Source organism: Punica granatum, chromosome 3 (assembly GCF_007655135.1).
Source record: "Punica granatum isolate Tunisia-2019 chromosome 3, ASM765513v2, whole genome shotgun sequence".
In the NCBI taxonomy this organism is placed as follows: Eukaryota; Viridiplantae; Streptophyta; class Magnoliopsida; order Myrtales; family Lythraceae; genus Punica; species Punica granatum.
This window is the reverse complement of record NC_045129.1, coordinates 14,629,852-14,645,686: the sequence shown is the minus strand read 5'-3', so window position 1 is coordinate 14,645,686 and position 15,835 is coordinate 14,629,852. Positions and strand designations below refer to the sequence as shown.

The 15,835-nt window shown below is 36.8% G+C and overlaps 3 protein-coding genes across 4 annotated transcripts; 1 reads left to right on the top strand and 2 right to left on the bottom strand.

Moving 5' to 3' along the window:
* Positions 1-5,122: 5,122 nt before the first annotated feature.
* Positions 5,123-8,108, bottom strand: LOC116201466 (serine-threonine kinase receptor-associated protein-like). The gene is made up of 7 exons (XM_031532712.1): positions 7,638-8,108; positions 7,283-7,418; positions 7,053-7,134; positions 6,716-6,891; positions 6,172-6,309; positions 5,924-6,063; positions 5,123-5,692 (listed from the first exon to the last, which is right to left on the bottom strand). Exons 1-7 carry the CDS (start codon positions 7,753-7,755, stop codon positions 5,433-5,435), a joined length of 1,050 nt encoding a protein of 349 aa, XP_031388572.1. The 5' UTR covers positions 7,756-8,108; the 3' UTR covers positions 5,123-5,432.
* Positions 8,109-9,739: 1,631 nt separating this feature from the next.
* LOC116199551 lies at positions 9,740-11,948 on the top strand. The gene is made up of 3 exons (XM_031529941.1): positions 9,740-10,024; positions 10,546-10,621; positions 11,283-11,948. The coding sequence occupies exons 1-3, from the start codon at positions 9,899-9,901 to the stop codon at positions 11,597-11,599; spliced, it is 519 nt and encodes a 172-aa protein (XP_031385801.1). The 5' UTR covers positions 9,740-9,898; the 3' UTR covers positions 11,600-11,948.
* Positions 11,949-12,152: 204 nt separating this feature from the next.
* Positions 12,153-13,826, bottom strand: LOC116199552 (60S ribosomal protein L36-2-like). Of its 2 annotated transcripts, none has more exons than XM_031529942.1 (4): positions 13,676-13,826; positions 13,244-13,348; positions 12,467-12,666; positions 12,153-12,362 (listed from the first exon to the last, which is right to left on the bottom strand). In XM_031529942.1, exons 2-4 carry the CDS (start codon positions 13,343-13,345, stop codon positions 12,332-12,334), a joined length of 333 nt encoding a protein of 110 aa, XP_031385802.1. In that variant the 5' UTR covers positions 13,346-13,348; positions 13,676-13,826; the 3' UTR covers positions 12,153-12,331. The 2 variants fall into 2 exon arrangements, with proteins under 2 accessions (XP_031385802.1, XP_031385803.1); XM_031529943.1 differs by having other exon boundaries at positions 13,244-13,351; positions 13,676-13,802.
* Between the last annotated feature and the right edge of the window lie 2,009 nt (positions 13,827-15,835).

The following is a 15,835-nucleotide window of genomic DNA, read 5'->3' as shown; positions in this document are numbered from 1 at the left end:
TTATGCCATATTCGCTAACCAAAACTGGCTCACCGGCAATAACAATGCGATGATTGTTGTATTCTTTATGAGCCCGGAGAAACGGTAACGAGTCTTCGATTTGGAATGACGAAGTTCAGTCTAAGTGCAACTTGAAATTTGAAAAAGCTTGCTCAACTTTTACGTTCAATTTTAAGAAAACTATATATTTGGTGTTCAATTTTAAGAAAACTATATATTTGGTTCTCTAGTTTTGGTTGCTTTTCTATTCATCTTTTTTTTTTATCTTTTATATCTTATATTTTTGAATACTTTGCTGTTTCAATCTTTTTTTCTTTTTGTCAGTTGGTTTATATCTATTACCTTTGATTAGTTTTTTGTATCCATACTTTTATCAAACTTTTTATTAGAGAAAATTTTGGTCCTCAATCTTCTGTAATTACATTTTTCATTCTAATTCTATTTTTTTAAAATATTAAACATTTTTATATTTTAATTCTACCGTTCAATTTTCCTTAAAAATGCTTCAAGACATTTTTGAATTTTTTTTAAAAATTTCAGAAATAAAACAAAAATAAATTAAAATAATTAAAGTAGAATCGTGAACCTATTGGAGAGAAGGAGCAAGGGCGAGCATTTCAGTCTTATACAATATAGGCAGGGTAGCGGTGGTTTGAGTTGAGAGCATTAATATTCAAATTTGTGAGCAATGAAATGAAAAAAGTATAGGAAAAATAGAGGTGATTGTGACTCAATACCACTAACCACGTCTATTAGGTTGGCCGTGACACACTAAACAAGGACATGGAGATCACCCTTGATGCAAGAAATAATGTTGTGATTGTTAAGAGAGGCATTGACAAGTCTATAATTTTATGCCTATGGTGACCTCCCCTAGGGTGGTCGTGCGTGGCGCCATAACCTACCACCGCCTCTCCCTCTCAAGTTAGCATCCTCCTTTTAACAATTAGCACTATCCGAGTTGAGGTTACTTATGCTTCAAACTTTGAGTAAGCTCACAAGTTTCATATTATTTTAATTGTTATTAATTTATGTTACAATGTTTAAAAAGTAACTTTTATTTCAAGATATGTTATTTACAAAAATTGATAGATAGAACTATGAGGAATAATAAGTTTGGTAAATTACACAAAAAAACATAAGTTTTGTAAAACGTCTCAATTTTGTCATAAATTTTATTTTGTAACAAAAAAAACCATAAGTTTTCTAAATTGTCTTAAAAATAACCTCCGTTATAAATTCCGTCAATTTTACATATGTGGACTGTTAACTTTAGACATAAATTAATAAACAAATAAGATAGGTTAAAAAAAACTTCAAATTTTCAAAAAAATCTCAATTTCATCATAAATTTAATATGTAATGAAAAAAACCATATGTTTTTGCTTTAAAGTCGGCTCCGGCTAGCATCTCCTCTCATAGACCATTTATGAGAAAGTTTTAAAATATGTATTTTAAAATTACAAATTAAAATTTGGAACAAACCTAAGACTTTTCTGAAAATTTAGGTTATTTTTGTAAAGAAAAGAGAAGATGATCAGATGATGTATAAATTTTGTGGGTCCCGTGAAGTCCACGTAGACAAATAGACGGCAAACTTAACGGAATGGTAACAGGAGGTCAAATCTGAGACAATTTTCAAAACATGTGATTTTTTTTGTTACAAAACAAAATTTAGGACAGAACTGAAACATTTTATAAAATTTAGGTTTTTTTGATGTAATTTTCCCTAATAAGTTTAATGTTGAGAATTTTTTTAAAAAAAACAGAATTAGGACACAAAAATTTGGAGACAAAAAAGAAAATTTTCCCTAATAATTATTTTGATAAAAATCAGGAAAATAATCAAATAATATTGGATGAAATAAAAAAAATAAAAGGAAAAGGATTAAAATAGAAAAGCATTATATATAATGTAAACTATATAAAAAAAAAGAGTTTACTATCTGTTTAGTTCTTAAAAGATTCACCAACACATTGCTAAAAGATTATTCCATCTACCCATTTGGTTTAGCTGTAAAATGAGATGACGAAAATCTGATGTGGCACACGCACATGGACTAACACCATCAATAATTATATAAAATATTCAAAACGATGTCGTTTTACTATGTCAATATCAAAAAATAAACAAAGGAATCGAGGGCCCCTCTTGAAGGGAGAAGGAACAGAGGTTGATGGGGAGGGAGCTCCCATGGTGGTGCCCCCACCTCGCCGGTGGGGAGAACGTCATTCCTAGGCTAGATCCGCCGCCCTTAGGCTAGATTCTACTCGACTCGACTTGGTGGAAGAGGACACCACCCTTAAGCCACGAACTGAGAGGCTCGTGAGCCTCCTAGTCCATGCCCCTGAGCTAACTAGGGCTCGCGAACCCAACCCAAGGGTCCTGAGCCCTCATCCTCGACGAAACCCAAGCTTAGGAATCTTGGGTTCATAAAGAGAGAATAGTCAAGGACAAGGGCTCGAGACCATCGGGTTGCGTTTGCGAGCCCGGCGCGAACCCAACCATGGGGCTTGCAAGCGCTGGTTGGCTCGAGAGCCATCCTCGGTACTTTGAGATGAGCAATATTTTTTTTTATTTTCATTTATTTTTTCAACATCGAAAAACTTCAAAATGACATCGTTTTGATAATGTTATATTATTATTGAAGTCGTTAGTTCACATGTGTGTGTCATATTAGATTTTCGTTGCACCATTTAACGGATGGACCAAATGAGTAGACATAATCATCTTTTGGGGACCAAATCATTGGCAAAATTCTTTCAGGGATCAATGTGTAGGGACCAAAGTGATAGTAAACTCAAAAAAAAAAGAGTAGCGAAATAGAAAATTAGTCAGATCTAAAGGACTAAATGAAAAAATTTCCCTTTAATTCTTACTAAAGCAAGACTACCAAAGGCAGGCAAACATCACTTTTGGGTTGTGCCCAGCCTAATACCGCAATTTGTTCTTGACTTGGTGCTAGCTTTTCGACCGTCAGCATTGGGTTAGGCACGAACAAATTCGGAACTGTCTCAAGCCGATATTATTCTCGTAAGGGTAGGATTAAGCTCGGGTCAGCCCAAGTCCATAATCCACTCTCGCCCAATCTCTGCTGGCACTGATCTTTCCGGTTTTGAATTTCCCAACAAAATCCGGCAAGTCAGTGCGACCACTTGATGCGCCTAAGTCACTGCCGATCTGCCCCCATTCTTTCTCGAGCATTCTGGAAAGTAAAAAAGAAAATGAAAAATCAGATGTTCAAAGGCTAGCTTAACACCGCCACCATCTCGACCATGAAAGTCCAGCTCTTCCACCCGTTGTTCGGCGGGGGGGAGTTGGTGAATATGGACTTGATCGCGGGGAGGACCTTGACATGGAAACCAAAGAACCACTACACGATGTTGTGGTGGAGACTGAGGAGGGGCTGGGGGACGGCGAAGTTGGGGTCATCGCAGGAGGCCAACGTCGTCCAGGTCCGCGGTGGGGCCAACCTTGCCGTCCATCGTCCCCAAAATGACATCTCCTTAGGTCGGTGTTGACGGCGATGCCCCACCATCAGCTTCCTTTAAGCCCACTCCCCCCTCCTCTTCTCTTTGTCCTCATTTGCCTAGGATTTTTTTTTTAAGATTTTTTTTTTAATTTATCAAATTACATTAAATCATATAATATTTCATTAAAGAATTTAAAAAATCATTATGATTTTTTAATGTTTTCTATCCAGTTTTTAGCGAAAAGTTGATAGAATGATCGATTTGATGTACATTTAATCAGTCATGGTCAAAATTGATGTAAAAAAATTAATTGAGGTTAGATTTGATAGAATATCGATCTCTTAATGAGCAAATTGTTAATTTACTCTTTTTTTTAAAAGAAATTATGATTATGGAGCAGTCTTTACATCTTGCATGTATCTATTTAGAGAAGCGAAATGACACCACGACACTTCGCCTATTATCAAATTGTTATCGGATGCCATAGTTAGGTGAGGAGAACTCTTATCTGTCTTACATGGCATTGGTAGATGCATCGACAAGGCTTTTAAAATTTATATAAATTTTCTATTTTATTTTTATTTTTTGCTTTTAGAAATTTAAAATAACAATGTCAAAAGAATGGGTTAAAAGTTTAAAGACAAAAAATATTAGGCTCTTAATTGATATACTTCTTAGAACTTTTAAATTTTTAACATTTATCCACCAAACAATATTAGCTTAATTGAGCAAGCACTTATTACATTTAGGGTAAATTACAAAAAAAAACTCAAATTTTGTAAAATGTCTCAATTTTGTCCTAAATTTTGTTTTGTAACAGAAAAAACCATAAGTTTTCTAAAATGTCTAAAAAATTATAACTTCCATCAATTTTTGCTGTTGATGGTGGGTCCCTTTAACAGTCCACGTAGGTCACACGTAGGCCGGTGGGTCCCTTTAACAGTCCACGTAGGTCACACGTAGGCAAAAATTGACGGAAGTTATAACGGAGGTCATTTTTGAGACATTTTAGCAAACTTATAGTTTTTTTTGTTACAAAACAAAATTTATGACAAAACTGAGACTTTTTATAAAATTTGAGTTTTTTTTTGTAATTTGCCCTTACATTTAACACTTAAAATATCAATACTTAGGGTGTATTTATTTTTTAAAAAATTCTCAACTCCACTTATTTTAAATTCAACAACACAATCATTACTTATTTTTAATTTTTAATTTTTTTAATCATTCAATTTAATTTTTAATATTAAATTCTCTTAACTATTCATTACTTTTTCACAATTCAACAACACAATCATTACTTAATAATTACTTTTTCTCAACTATTCATTACTTTTTCATATTTTTTCTCATAATTCAACAATACAATCATTACAAACCAATTAAAATCAAAACTCAACTCAACTCAACTCTAAATTCAAACAATACAATCATTACAAACCAATTAAAATCAAAACTCAACTCAACTCAACTCTAAATTCAAACGCACTCTTAATTTTAAGTTGAAACAAACTCCACTTTCATCGATAGTTTTTTCCTACCTTTTTTGTTTTTTTTGGTTACTCATCGTTCATCAATTCCAAGTTCAACTGCACATGAATCAGTGATACCTGAACGAAGTATTAGCAATGTCCTTTAGACTGTCAAGAAAACTAAAGCAAAAATTCCAATATAATTAAAGTACCAAAAAAGAATCCCTTTTGTCACTTGCTAACCAGGAAACAAGAGAATGTATGGGTGGAGTTCCCTATTATCTACCATAAAACATGGTGTGGGGGGGATACATTGGAGACAGCAGATTTCAGGAGAGATGGAAAGAAGCTAAAAACCAAAACCGGCAGAGATAGGTTGTTGACCACACTATATTTGCACAGGCACAAGAGGCTGTCTTAAGGTCAAACCCGCATACCCGAAACTAATAACAAAGAAAGAAACAAAAGCACTGAACGAGGACACGATCAGGCACTCTCTCTCTCTCCAGTCTTTCCTACTTTGCTAATCTGAATATCCTCCATCTTACGGGTAACGTCATCAGCCCCGACCTTTGCTTTACCAGTTGTAATTGGACCATTACCAGACTGGGCATCACTCTCTGCATTATTTGCTGGCCCAGTCTGCCATATTCTTATGGTCCCGTCTTCGGATCCCGAAGCATAGGACTCCCCTCCTGGGGAAAATCTAACACAGTGAACTGGACCGTGGTGACCTTTGTTGCATCCTGCAGCCAAATGATGCCAGATGCACAATGCGTAAGTTTCAATTACACGTTGCAGTTGGTAAAAATATTTTCAATCCCGTCATTAAAGGTCAGTCAATACTGCAGATATTACATTATCCAACTCCAGAGGAAAACACCATCTGTTAAGACAGACAACCAAGCGGGGAAAATATTCATAACACAGATTTCACAGTATATTCTTCAAACAGTTGCCAAGTTCAGATCACCCACCAATTTCTTCTCCAGTATGGAAGTCAAAAACATGAACCCACATGTCTTCTCCTCCGGCAATGAACTTATTACCAAACTTTGGCTCCAATGAAGCTGATTCCACAGGGCAGGGCATGTTATAGCTCTTCACCAATCCAAAGCTAAACCACATAAATGCAATCACATATATCAGACAAATGTGATTGATATGGAACTAACTGTTGAAAATAGAACCTTTTTCTTTTTAAACAATAGAAAATATAACTTACTGATTGGCATCCCAAAACTTAACAGTAGACCCATCAGCAGTAGTTATGTAGCGGCCATCCTGACTCACTTCAGCACTTGTAACTGGAGATTTTGTATCCAATGTCTGAACAATTTTACCACTTCTTACATCCCATAACCTGTTCATAGTAAAAGATGTAATGGGGATGAGGAGACTGGCCAAGCAGGTGGACAACAGGTAAGATTCATGTAGATTTAGGATTTGGCAGGACACAGTATATCAGTTAAAGAACTTGCAAGCAGAGAATATTAATGCAATATGCAAATTAAATACATCCAAATTATCCCTAGAATTGCAGCAAGAATATTTAGAACTATAGTATGCTAAAAGCACCTTTCTAGCATACCAGTGATGTCTAACAGTAGAGCTCAATTGATTTACTATCAAAAACTTTTGGCAGAAGTACCATTAATTCAGCACTCTTTTCATAATATTTGCCTGGAACTGAAACTACTATAGTGCAGGCATATAAAAGAGGATATTCGGTAAATATAATTAGTAGTCTCAAGTACAATAACATGTACCTCACGCCACCAATTTCAGAGCAGGAACTTAATATGGTCTGATCACTGTGAAGCCAAGCAACAGTCCTAATTGAGCCCGGAGAATTGTCCACTTCTCTTGGAGGAGCATCTGGACGGTTCAAGTCAAATATGCGGAGAATTTTCTCAAAACCGCCAGTCAGCAGATGGTGAGTATCCTGTACATGTGTAAAATGAAGAGAGCATAAGCTCATGCTATGTATGTAAAATTAACTATTCGAACTTGATGGTCAAAATTATATCCTGCACTGCAGTGAAGATATAGACTTACGCCCGCAAAGTGACAAAACTAAATGCACCAATTAGGAACTGTGCTCACCTCGGAGAAGGCACATGCCCGGACTATGTGCTTGTGATCAAAAGAATGCAACACATCTCCCGTCAAAGCATCCCACAATTTCCTGAAAAAGCAAAAAATTCTAAGCTATAGCCATTTTCTTACCCAATAAAGACATGAATATATACTGCAGTTAGCAAAGAGCAACCGAGCCAAGACTACTGACAGCATCCCATAGACATTATCGACTGAAGAAAGAATTAGCCACATACGCAGTAAAATCTGCAGAACCAGACGCAGCACGTAGAGCATTGTTATCGAGGCAGCAGCTCCAGACTGCACCTTTATGCCCCTCAAATGTGCCAATCCAATCTCCAGTCTCCCCATTTCTCAGCATTGGATTAGAATCTGAATTCAAAACAGTATCATCAAATGCCCAGTTAGTATTCCCCCATTAAGACAACTAGTAAATCTCCAAAACATCGACATCCAGCAAGCAGGCAATTCCGAGTAACAAGATATGACCATTTTGCTTGCCAAACAGAAGCAATCGGCCGCCGCACTCATCAACCAAACCAGCGTATGAATAGAGACAAAACGGAGGATGAGGTAGTGGGGGAAGTGCACCTTTGCTGGCACTAATGAGGAAGAAACCGTCAGGCGTGATCGGACTGTAGAACAGATCGACGACCGGCCGGGAGTGGCCGTGGCACACCAGCGGCACCGCCACCTTCTTGCTGTCCATTTAGACACGATCTAACCTAACCCTAGATCCGCGGGAACGGGGCAGCAAGAACCCGACAACAATCCCGACAGATATCAAGCACAAAGGTTTTCTTATACACAGTGAGAAACCCTAATTCTGCATCCGATTCGACGAGGAATCCCTCTCGCAATGGCTCAAATCATATGCTGCGGATGGGATTCCGACTCATTGGAATTTGAAGACTGTGAGCGGCACCCAAAAATTTGTATCAAAATCAAATCAAATCAGGAAGAAAAATATGTTTAAAAAAAAAGGGGGAAAATTACAAAAAAAAAGAAAAAGGGGTACAGACTGAGCTGCTATAAGTATTAAGGGGCTGAACGCAGAGAAGAAGATGGAGAAGAGACTCCAATATTTATAGCAGTGTTAATTAATTAAATTAAATTAAATTGATTGATTGATCTCGACTTTGGTTTTGGAAGTTTCTCTTACTCATCTTTCAATTAATTAAAAAAAAAAAAAACCTGAACTTTTCCTAATTCCTCGTGTTTACGGCTTCGGCTTTATGGTATTGCACATAAAACCTAGGCGTGGTCGCGTTTTAGGTTTTGCTGAAACACTTCCGCGAGAGGTGCGGAGCGACCTTCTTCGAAACGGAACTATACAAAATTTTTTCGATTCAACAAGTGTGTTAGATGACCACTCTTTGTCGAATCAATAGTTCTCAACTTGATTATGGCAAGCCGAGTTTTAAGTCGAAAACAAAAGGTGAAATTGCCATCTATGTATTCTTTTTACCAGTAAAAATGCATTTTACCAATTTCTAGGAAAGTAATTGTCAAGAGATAGATATTTATTTATCATAAGAAAAAAAATACTTATAGCATATAATGGAATTTACTGCACCTATTTCGACCTCGAGAAAGAAAACCTTATCTTTTCTCGATAAATAAGGGGCCGGAGCCCAAATAAACTAAGATATACAAAAATAGGGTATTGTCGGCGTTCTTTTTTTTCTTTTTTCCCTCAAACGGTAATGAGAATTGTTCATTCATATTCAAATGAAAGGATACATGATTTACTGTAAAAAGCAGATGCAACAAAAAAAAAAAACCAAAGCAGAAATTATAATAAGGGATACATTTTTCAGAAAGAATGTACATATATATATATATATATAATATTGAATGAAAAAAAAAATCCTGATATGGAAGAAAGATGGGCCCTACTGTTGTATTAATCCAAAACTTATCCGGAACCATGGAAGAAAGATGGACCTACTTTTGTATTAATCCAAAACTTATCCGGAACCTTTAGCATGGTGCATGCAATGGGCCCACATCACATCCTTTCTAGATTATTATATCCATCTTAATTTATATACACATTCTCAAAGGCCCAAACTAAAATGGCCTCACGAAGACCAACGCCCACCCTACCCCCAAATTTTTGACTTGTTATGAATTCTCCCAACATGAAAATTCCAAGCTCCATCAAAGTTAGCTAAGAATTACATGGGAAGATAAAAAGGACCCTCAAATAGGGGTGTAAAGGAACTGAACCAGCTCGTGAGCTACTCAAAGCTCAACTCGAAGTCGGAGTCAGAGTTTTTTTCAAGCGCGATAACAGCTCACTAGTTGAGCTTTATAACCTTTGTGCTTACTCGGCGCGAACACAATGAGCATTTTATCATTTCTAATTTATCTATCTTCTTAATGAACTTATGATTTTTTGTTAAGGTGGGTGATGTTTGTTCATACTTCAAATTTAGTGTTGAATGTTTAATTAGTATTTTAATAAAATACAAGTACCATAAACAAAAATTAGTACTTCGCTCATTTGGGGTTATTTTTGTGATGTCACATATAATAGAGCACATTGTAAAAGTAGCCGCACCTGAAGGAAAGAAACAAGAAAAAAGAAACGAGAAAAAAACGAAACGAAACGCTAAAAAAAGGACAGAAGTAGTTTAGTTAAGTCCTACTGGGAGTGACTTCCATTGTTGGCCCATTGCCATCACTGGGAAGAGACGCCTCCTCGATTACGATACAGAGAAGCCAAATTCGATCTTCCCGTGGTCCGATTTAGTCTCCTCGATGAGATCCACCCTCGACAGTGAAGGGTGAGCACATGTTGGTCCTCCGAACTTGATCCTCGCTGGCAAATAGCCACTCGATCTCGAATGAGCCAATGTGCCTCACCCGAGGTTAGCGAGCCCGCTCTTACACTGCGAAAACATAAAAATGAAGGCCCAATCTGGTATGGGCTTTGTGGCGATGGAGGAGCATCAGATACGTGCGCTTACAAGGTACATTATAGATGTTAAGACTTGTTTTCGTGTACATCCATGTTGCTTCTTGGAATGCTTTAAATCTTGCCCTCTGGAATGAATCATCTCAGGTCCAACTCTCTGAGAAGCTAACGAGCAACGTGCTGTTTAAGAATGCGCAAGCATAACATTTTAAGTTGAAAATGTGATGATGTTATGAAATTACAGCTTGGTGATTATGAGATAGCATGGTTTGATGCTGAAGTTGGGAAGGCCGAAAATGAAATGTTGTTTTTACTTCCCCTCTCAAATCCACCGCCACTGCCCAAATCGGTGCTTGTCGGGGATTTGAAGATGGATGATTATGAGGAGTATCTTGCGAGTAAAGGCATTCGGCTATTTATCCTCAGTCCTCATAATTGCCACGAGCAAACATTCTCTTTGCACCGCGCGTGGCGTAACTTCCGATCCTATACAGCTTACTGATGAATAGATTGTGCTCTAAATGGAGCTTTTGGACAGATAAGTATCATTCATGTCTGTCTTTAACAATTTCACAGGTAGAATTTGCTGGTGGGTCCTTGAGACGTGGTGAGTGTGTCCACCTCGCGGAAGGTTGGAGACGCGAGTCAGAAGGTATGTCAGTGATATAACCTAATGGAAATTATCGGAGCACCGCAGCGAGGACAGCAATTCCCTTTTTTGCGCTTGTTAACGACTCTGTTCTGTTATCTGGTATGGTACTCATCAAATTGTACTGGAAAGGCCTTTATGCAAGGATTATTCAAGATCCGGGAGTACTCGTATTCTCAATATTACTTGCTTTGAGTTGAGATGCCTCTTCCTCCCGTGTTGCATATACCACGTCAATGAGTCATCATGTACCATAGTGCAAGGCCATCTCAGTTTCTCTTATCAATTAAATTAATTTTTCAAAGTTCAAAACTCGCTCAGGGGAGAGAAGCAGCAGCAGCTTCTCTCTCACAAAAAACGAAGCTGCCCCCTATGGCGACACAACGACATATCTTATGGCTGGTCTCTGTATTCAGACATATCTTATGGCTTATACGTATCAATAATATAGGGGAGTGGCCATTTTGTGCCCATGACTGTGATGAACATAGTTCGTTTGATCCTTTTATACTAAAATGTATTATTGTATGGTGCCTTTGGCTGGAAAATAGTCGATTGATGTTCGACCGAAAGCCCCCTTTGGTGGATTTAGTCACGTCACAGATCCTGAAGGTCTCGGCAGATATTGATGTGGTGTTTGGATCTGATCAAAGTTTATCTGCAGGTTCGCTCCTTCAGCTGAATGATCAAAACCGAGAGGCCCATCCCCCTGTGGAGTGGAGCAAATTACGAGACGAGCACATCGAAGTGGATGGAGCTGCGAAGCAAAGGGGTTCTCGAACCTGGCTTTTTGGAGCTGCAGTGGCTTTCGACCATAAAGGAGAGATCAAGGAGCTATTAGTGGAGAAGGTGATAGGGGAAGATCCAATTGTGGCCGAAGCGTTGGCCTGTAGAGTGGGTCTCCTACTAGCTGTGGCATGTGAAGGAAGAGCACCTGCTATCCTGTCTGATTGCCTTGATCTAGTTCAGGTTGGCCTGTAGAGTGGGTCTCCTACTAGCTGTGGCATGTGAAGGAAGAGCACCTGCTATCCTGTCTGATTGCCTTGATCTAGTTCAGGTCCTCCACGAAGGGAGTTGATGGCCGCTGTCACTTATTCCAATCAAACCGGATTTGGTCCCTTTGTTGTCTGTAAATAGAGGCAAAAGTCGAATTATGTAGCGATGGCCATAGATCTTGCCGAGAAAACTGAGGCAGTGGCCATGGCTATCATAGCTATATAATCAAATGCTGAGTACGAGGTGGCTGGTGGGAGAGTTTCACCAGTGCCTTTAATACTACATCGAGTACATCGCGAGGCGTGAAACTGATGCTCATGTAAGGAAGGACAACATGCAATGGTCAATTCTGCATTTCTTGTGCATCACTTAACACAAATTACTGTTTTAGATCATATGGGTGACAAGACTCAGGAACTCAGACTATGTCCAGAATCAACGTGACAAAGAATCCGACTCCCACTCAACCAAATTTGGCCTTTGGCGAATTGGAAAACCGGAACTAAAAATCAGCCAGCATTGCAAAACGATGACGGGATGATTAAAGGAAACTGAATTGCCAAGACTCTGTAATGACGGGTGATGTTGCTTCCCACAAAATCAACAGTACATATCAATAGTTAAGAAAGTATTTCCGAGTCAGTGTCAAACACAACATAATAACATAATAAAATTCTTGTTCCTCACTACCCAGCTTCTCATTGAACAACACTCTGCTCACTTCTTCTTCTCTGCACCTCCAGCAGACCTGCAAACAAACATTAGGTTACGATTTCATTCCCTCAACTCAAGAAGCCCTCAAACATTGATATTGGAAATTCTCGTATGCTGATCAGAAACAAGATTGTTCACCTCATCTTGCGGAGAACAGAAGACATCTCCTCTCTCTTCTTCTTGGCTCTCTTGTGTGTACCCAACTTTCTCTTAGCTACCTTCAGGGCACGCTTGTCCTTCCCAACCTTCAGAAGCTCAGTGATCCTCTTCTCATATGGGGCAAACCCAGCAACTTCCCTTATCAAACTCCTGATGAAATGGACCCTCTTGCTTGTCTTCTGCAAATTTACGACAACATATTAGGAAAAGGGGAAAAAAAGAAAAAAAAGAGAGAGAAAGCTATAAAGTGTGCATGCGACAACATGCAAACATCCATACCAAGAAAGCTAATGCCTATATATAATCCATCCTCCATGTATTTGCCATTGTCGGCAAAAATTTCTACCTGCTAAGTGCTAAAAAGGGCTGAAGGGAAAGCTTCAGGCTAGTTTATGCCTCTTTATGTTTGCTGCATCCTAAATATTAATCCCTCCCTCACCCTAAAAGAGTCCTTCCATTCATTACTATTGAACTTTACTCCTTCCCAAATATGTGAATGAACAGAGAAATAAGCCAATGAACAGAGAAATAAGCCATATCCATTCTGAACATTTCGTCGAAGCCTTCAAAGATCACTAAACCAATGGACAACTAACTGCCAACATATTCAACTTTCCAACACGCTGCAAGCACAAAGGATGCAATGCAACTAAAGGGGAGAAAGTGACTGAAGTTTGGGTTAACTTTAATAACTTCACATAATAATCTATCTAATCTAATCACATCACAAGAAAGAAAATTGACTCGATGACTCACCCCTTTACGGTCCCTAGGACGAGGTGCCGCTTCCTTCTTGGTCACAATATGGCCTTTGTTCAGCCCCACAAATAATCCAGTATTCGGCTGCTTCGGAGCCATGTCCTGCTTCAAAACCCATTAAATCAATAAGACAATTGACACAAGATTCGAACATCAAGGCAAAAATAAATACCAAGATCAGCTGCATGAACTATTCCCATTTTCTTTTAAGTCACACATAACAGCGCAAAATGCTATCTTTACAACAGCGAAATCCGAAGAGAAGCAGCATGCCCCAGAAAAACACTTCAAGCTGATGCGAGGAAGCAAAAAATCAGAGAAAATAAGCTCTGCAATATCGTCCAAGAGCCACACTTGGTTATCAGCACAAGAACAGAAGAAGAAGAAGAGCTGAAGCTTATTACAGCTTGCAATGGACAGATGCCCTACCTTAACCTTGTCGACGACTTCGTCTCCGGCCGCTTTAGGGTCGGGCGGCTGTTCTGCTGCTTCAGTTCAAGAAACCCTAAAACCCTCGTCTCCCCTCGGCTCGTCTCCTCCGTCGCAATGCTATAAATAAATTTAAATTAATTGGAGAATCGGCTTTCGGCCCACCATGACGATGGAAATGGGCCCAGGCCCATTTAAGGGAAAGCAAAGCAGGTTCTTTCGGAAGCCATAAAAAATTAAGAGAACTTTTTAAAAAATAAAGGGCAGATTACACAAAAAAACTTAAATTTTGTAAAACGTCTTAATTCTGTCCTAAATTTTGTTTTGTAACAAAACAAACCATAATTTTTCTAAATTGTCTCAATAATGACATCCGTTATAAATTCCGTCAATTTTGCATACGTAAACTGTTAACTTCAAACATAAATCAATAAACAAATAAGATAGGTTAAATAAAAAAATTCAAATTTTCAAAAAGTCTCAATTTCATCATAAATTTGATTTGTAATGAAAAAAATATATGTTTTTTCTCCTAAAGTCAGCCCCCGGTTAGCATCTCATCTCATGGACTATTTCTGAGAAATTTTTAAAATATGTATTTTTTTAAATTGCAAATCGAAATTTGGAGCAAAACTGAGACTTTTATGAAAATTTAGGTTATTTTTGTAAAGAAAAGAGAAGATGATCAGATGATGTGTAAATTTTGTGGGTCCCGTGAAGTCCTCGTAGGCAAATAGACGGCAAACTTAACAGAATGATAGCGGGAGGTCAAATTTGAGATGATTATCAAAACATGTGATTTTTTTTGTTACAAAACAAAATTTAGAACAAAACTGATATGTTTTACAAAATTTAAATTTTTTTGTGTAATTTACCCAAAAATAAATATAAAAAGAAAAATTTAGCTATTGTTATTACTTTAGTTACTTTCTTTATTGATTTTTGATTTGTTTTAAATAAAACTCTGAGATGCAATATAAACTAGATGAGTACCAGCGTGTTGCGTGAGAATTATTTAAATTTTTTAATAGTAAGTAATATAAAATAATTAAATATTTAATGTAGAAAATTGTTCACCGAAAAATGGAAAGGATTATGCTATATGATTATATTGATTATAATCATATTACATTAACATCATTTAGATTATGTTATGGCAATTTATGATTTTATTCCGCCAACATAACTATAAATAAGTTAAATAGATATTGATTGCCCCTTTGGAATATCGTATTGGATTTAGTATTCTAAGTTGGAATTGCACACTTTGAATAATATTTAGAAAAGTAAAATAATTGCAAAGTGTATATATATATATATATATATATATATATATTTGAATTGAAAAATAGTTTCATAAAGGAAACGTTCAATCTAAGAAAATTATCTTAGAAAATAAAGCAACTAAAATATAGTTATTTAAGATAATTATACTAGAAAAATTAGTTAATTTTGAATAATTATCACTAAAAAACCTATTTATAATATTTTATGATTTAGGCTCAAATATATATAGATATGGTTATAAATTATAAAAAAATAAAAACATCACAAATAGTATTTTTATGTATTCATATATTTATTGTAACTCAAATCTTGATTTCTTCGCATATATATATATATATATATCTATATATGTATGTATGTCTAGAGCAATATAAAGTTGTCCAAAAGCCAAAACAATATATTTCATCTTGCTCTTTTTCTCCCATTTATTTTCTCACGCAACTAATTTTTAAACATTTATTTAATTAAATTATAAATAAACACAATTATAATAAACTGTATATGCGGTAAAATGATTGATTATTAGAAGATTGAAACTGCAAGAACTTATTAATGGATCGAGGACCCTATCTTATTGTATTCATTCGAAAAACTTTTTAATCAATAAGAAGTTGAGATCGACGCATTGATATTTGACTATTCTTTCCCTTATATTTTTTCTTCCATTAATTCGAATTGAAGAATCCCCCGATGTTTGTTAGTATTGAAATTTTTGTTGAGTATCGAGTATTTATTTTCAAGTAACTGAAATCTGAAATCTAATCTCCTCCAATTCCATTGCCTTATCAATGGTAATCCTCTCAATCCCTATCATGCTAACCAAATGACCCCGTGACCGACCAGATTTAGGATGTAATCCGAAATTTTCCCATA

Excerpts from the sequence above, each read along its gene's own strand:
- LOC116201466 (XM_031532712.1), bottom strand. The coding sequence starts at position 7,755 with ATGGACAGCAAGAAGGTGGCGGTGCCGCTGGTGTGCCACGGCCACTCC. Across the intron at positions 6,310-6,715 it reads TCTGAAATTGGTGGCGTGAG|GTTATGGGATGTAAGAAGTG; the intron begins GTACATGTTATT and ends TACTATGAACAG. Across the intron at positions 6,064-6,171 it reads AAGTTTTGGGATGCCAATCA|CTTTGGATTGGTGAAGAGCT; the intron begins GTAAGTTATATT and ends TATGTGGTTTAG.
- LOC116199551 (XM_031529941.1), top strand. The coding sequence starts at position 9,899 with ATGAGCCAATGTGCCTCACCCGAGGTTAGCGAGCCCGCTCTTACACTG. Across the intron at positions 10,025-10,545 it reads CAGATACGTGCGCTTACAAG|GTAGAATTTGCTGGTGGGTC; the intron begins GTACATTATAGA and ends ACAATTTCACAG. Across the intron at positions 10,622-11,282 it reads TTGGAGACGCGAGTCAGAAG|GTTCGCTCCTTCAGCTGAAT; the intron begins GTATGTCAGTGA and ends GTTTATCTGCAG.
- LOC116199552 (XM_031529942.1), bottom strand. The coding sequence starts at position 13,345 with ATGGCTCCGAAGCAGCCGAATACTGGATTATTTGTGGGGCTGAACAAA. Across the intron at positions 12,667-13,243 it reads GTCCTAGGGACCGTAAAGGG|AAGACAAGCAAGAGGGTCCA; the intron begins GTGAGTCATCGA and ends GTAAATTTGCAG. Across the intron at positions 12,363-12,466 it reads TCTGTTCTCCGCAAGATGAG|GTCTGCTGGAGGTGCAGAGA; the intron begins GTGAACAATCTT and ends GTTTGTTTGCAG.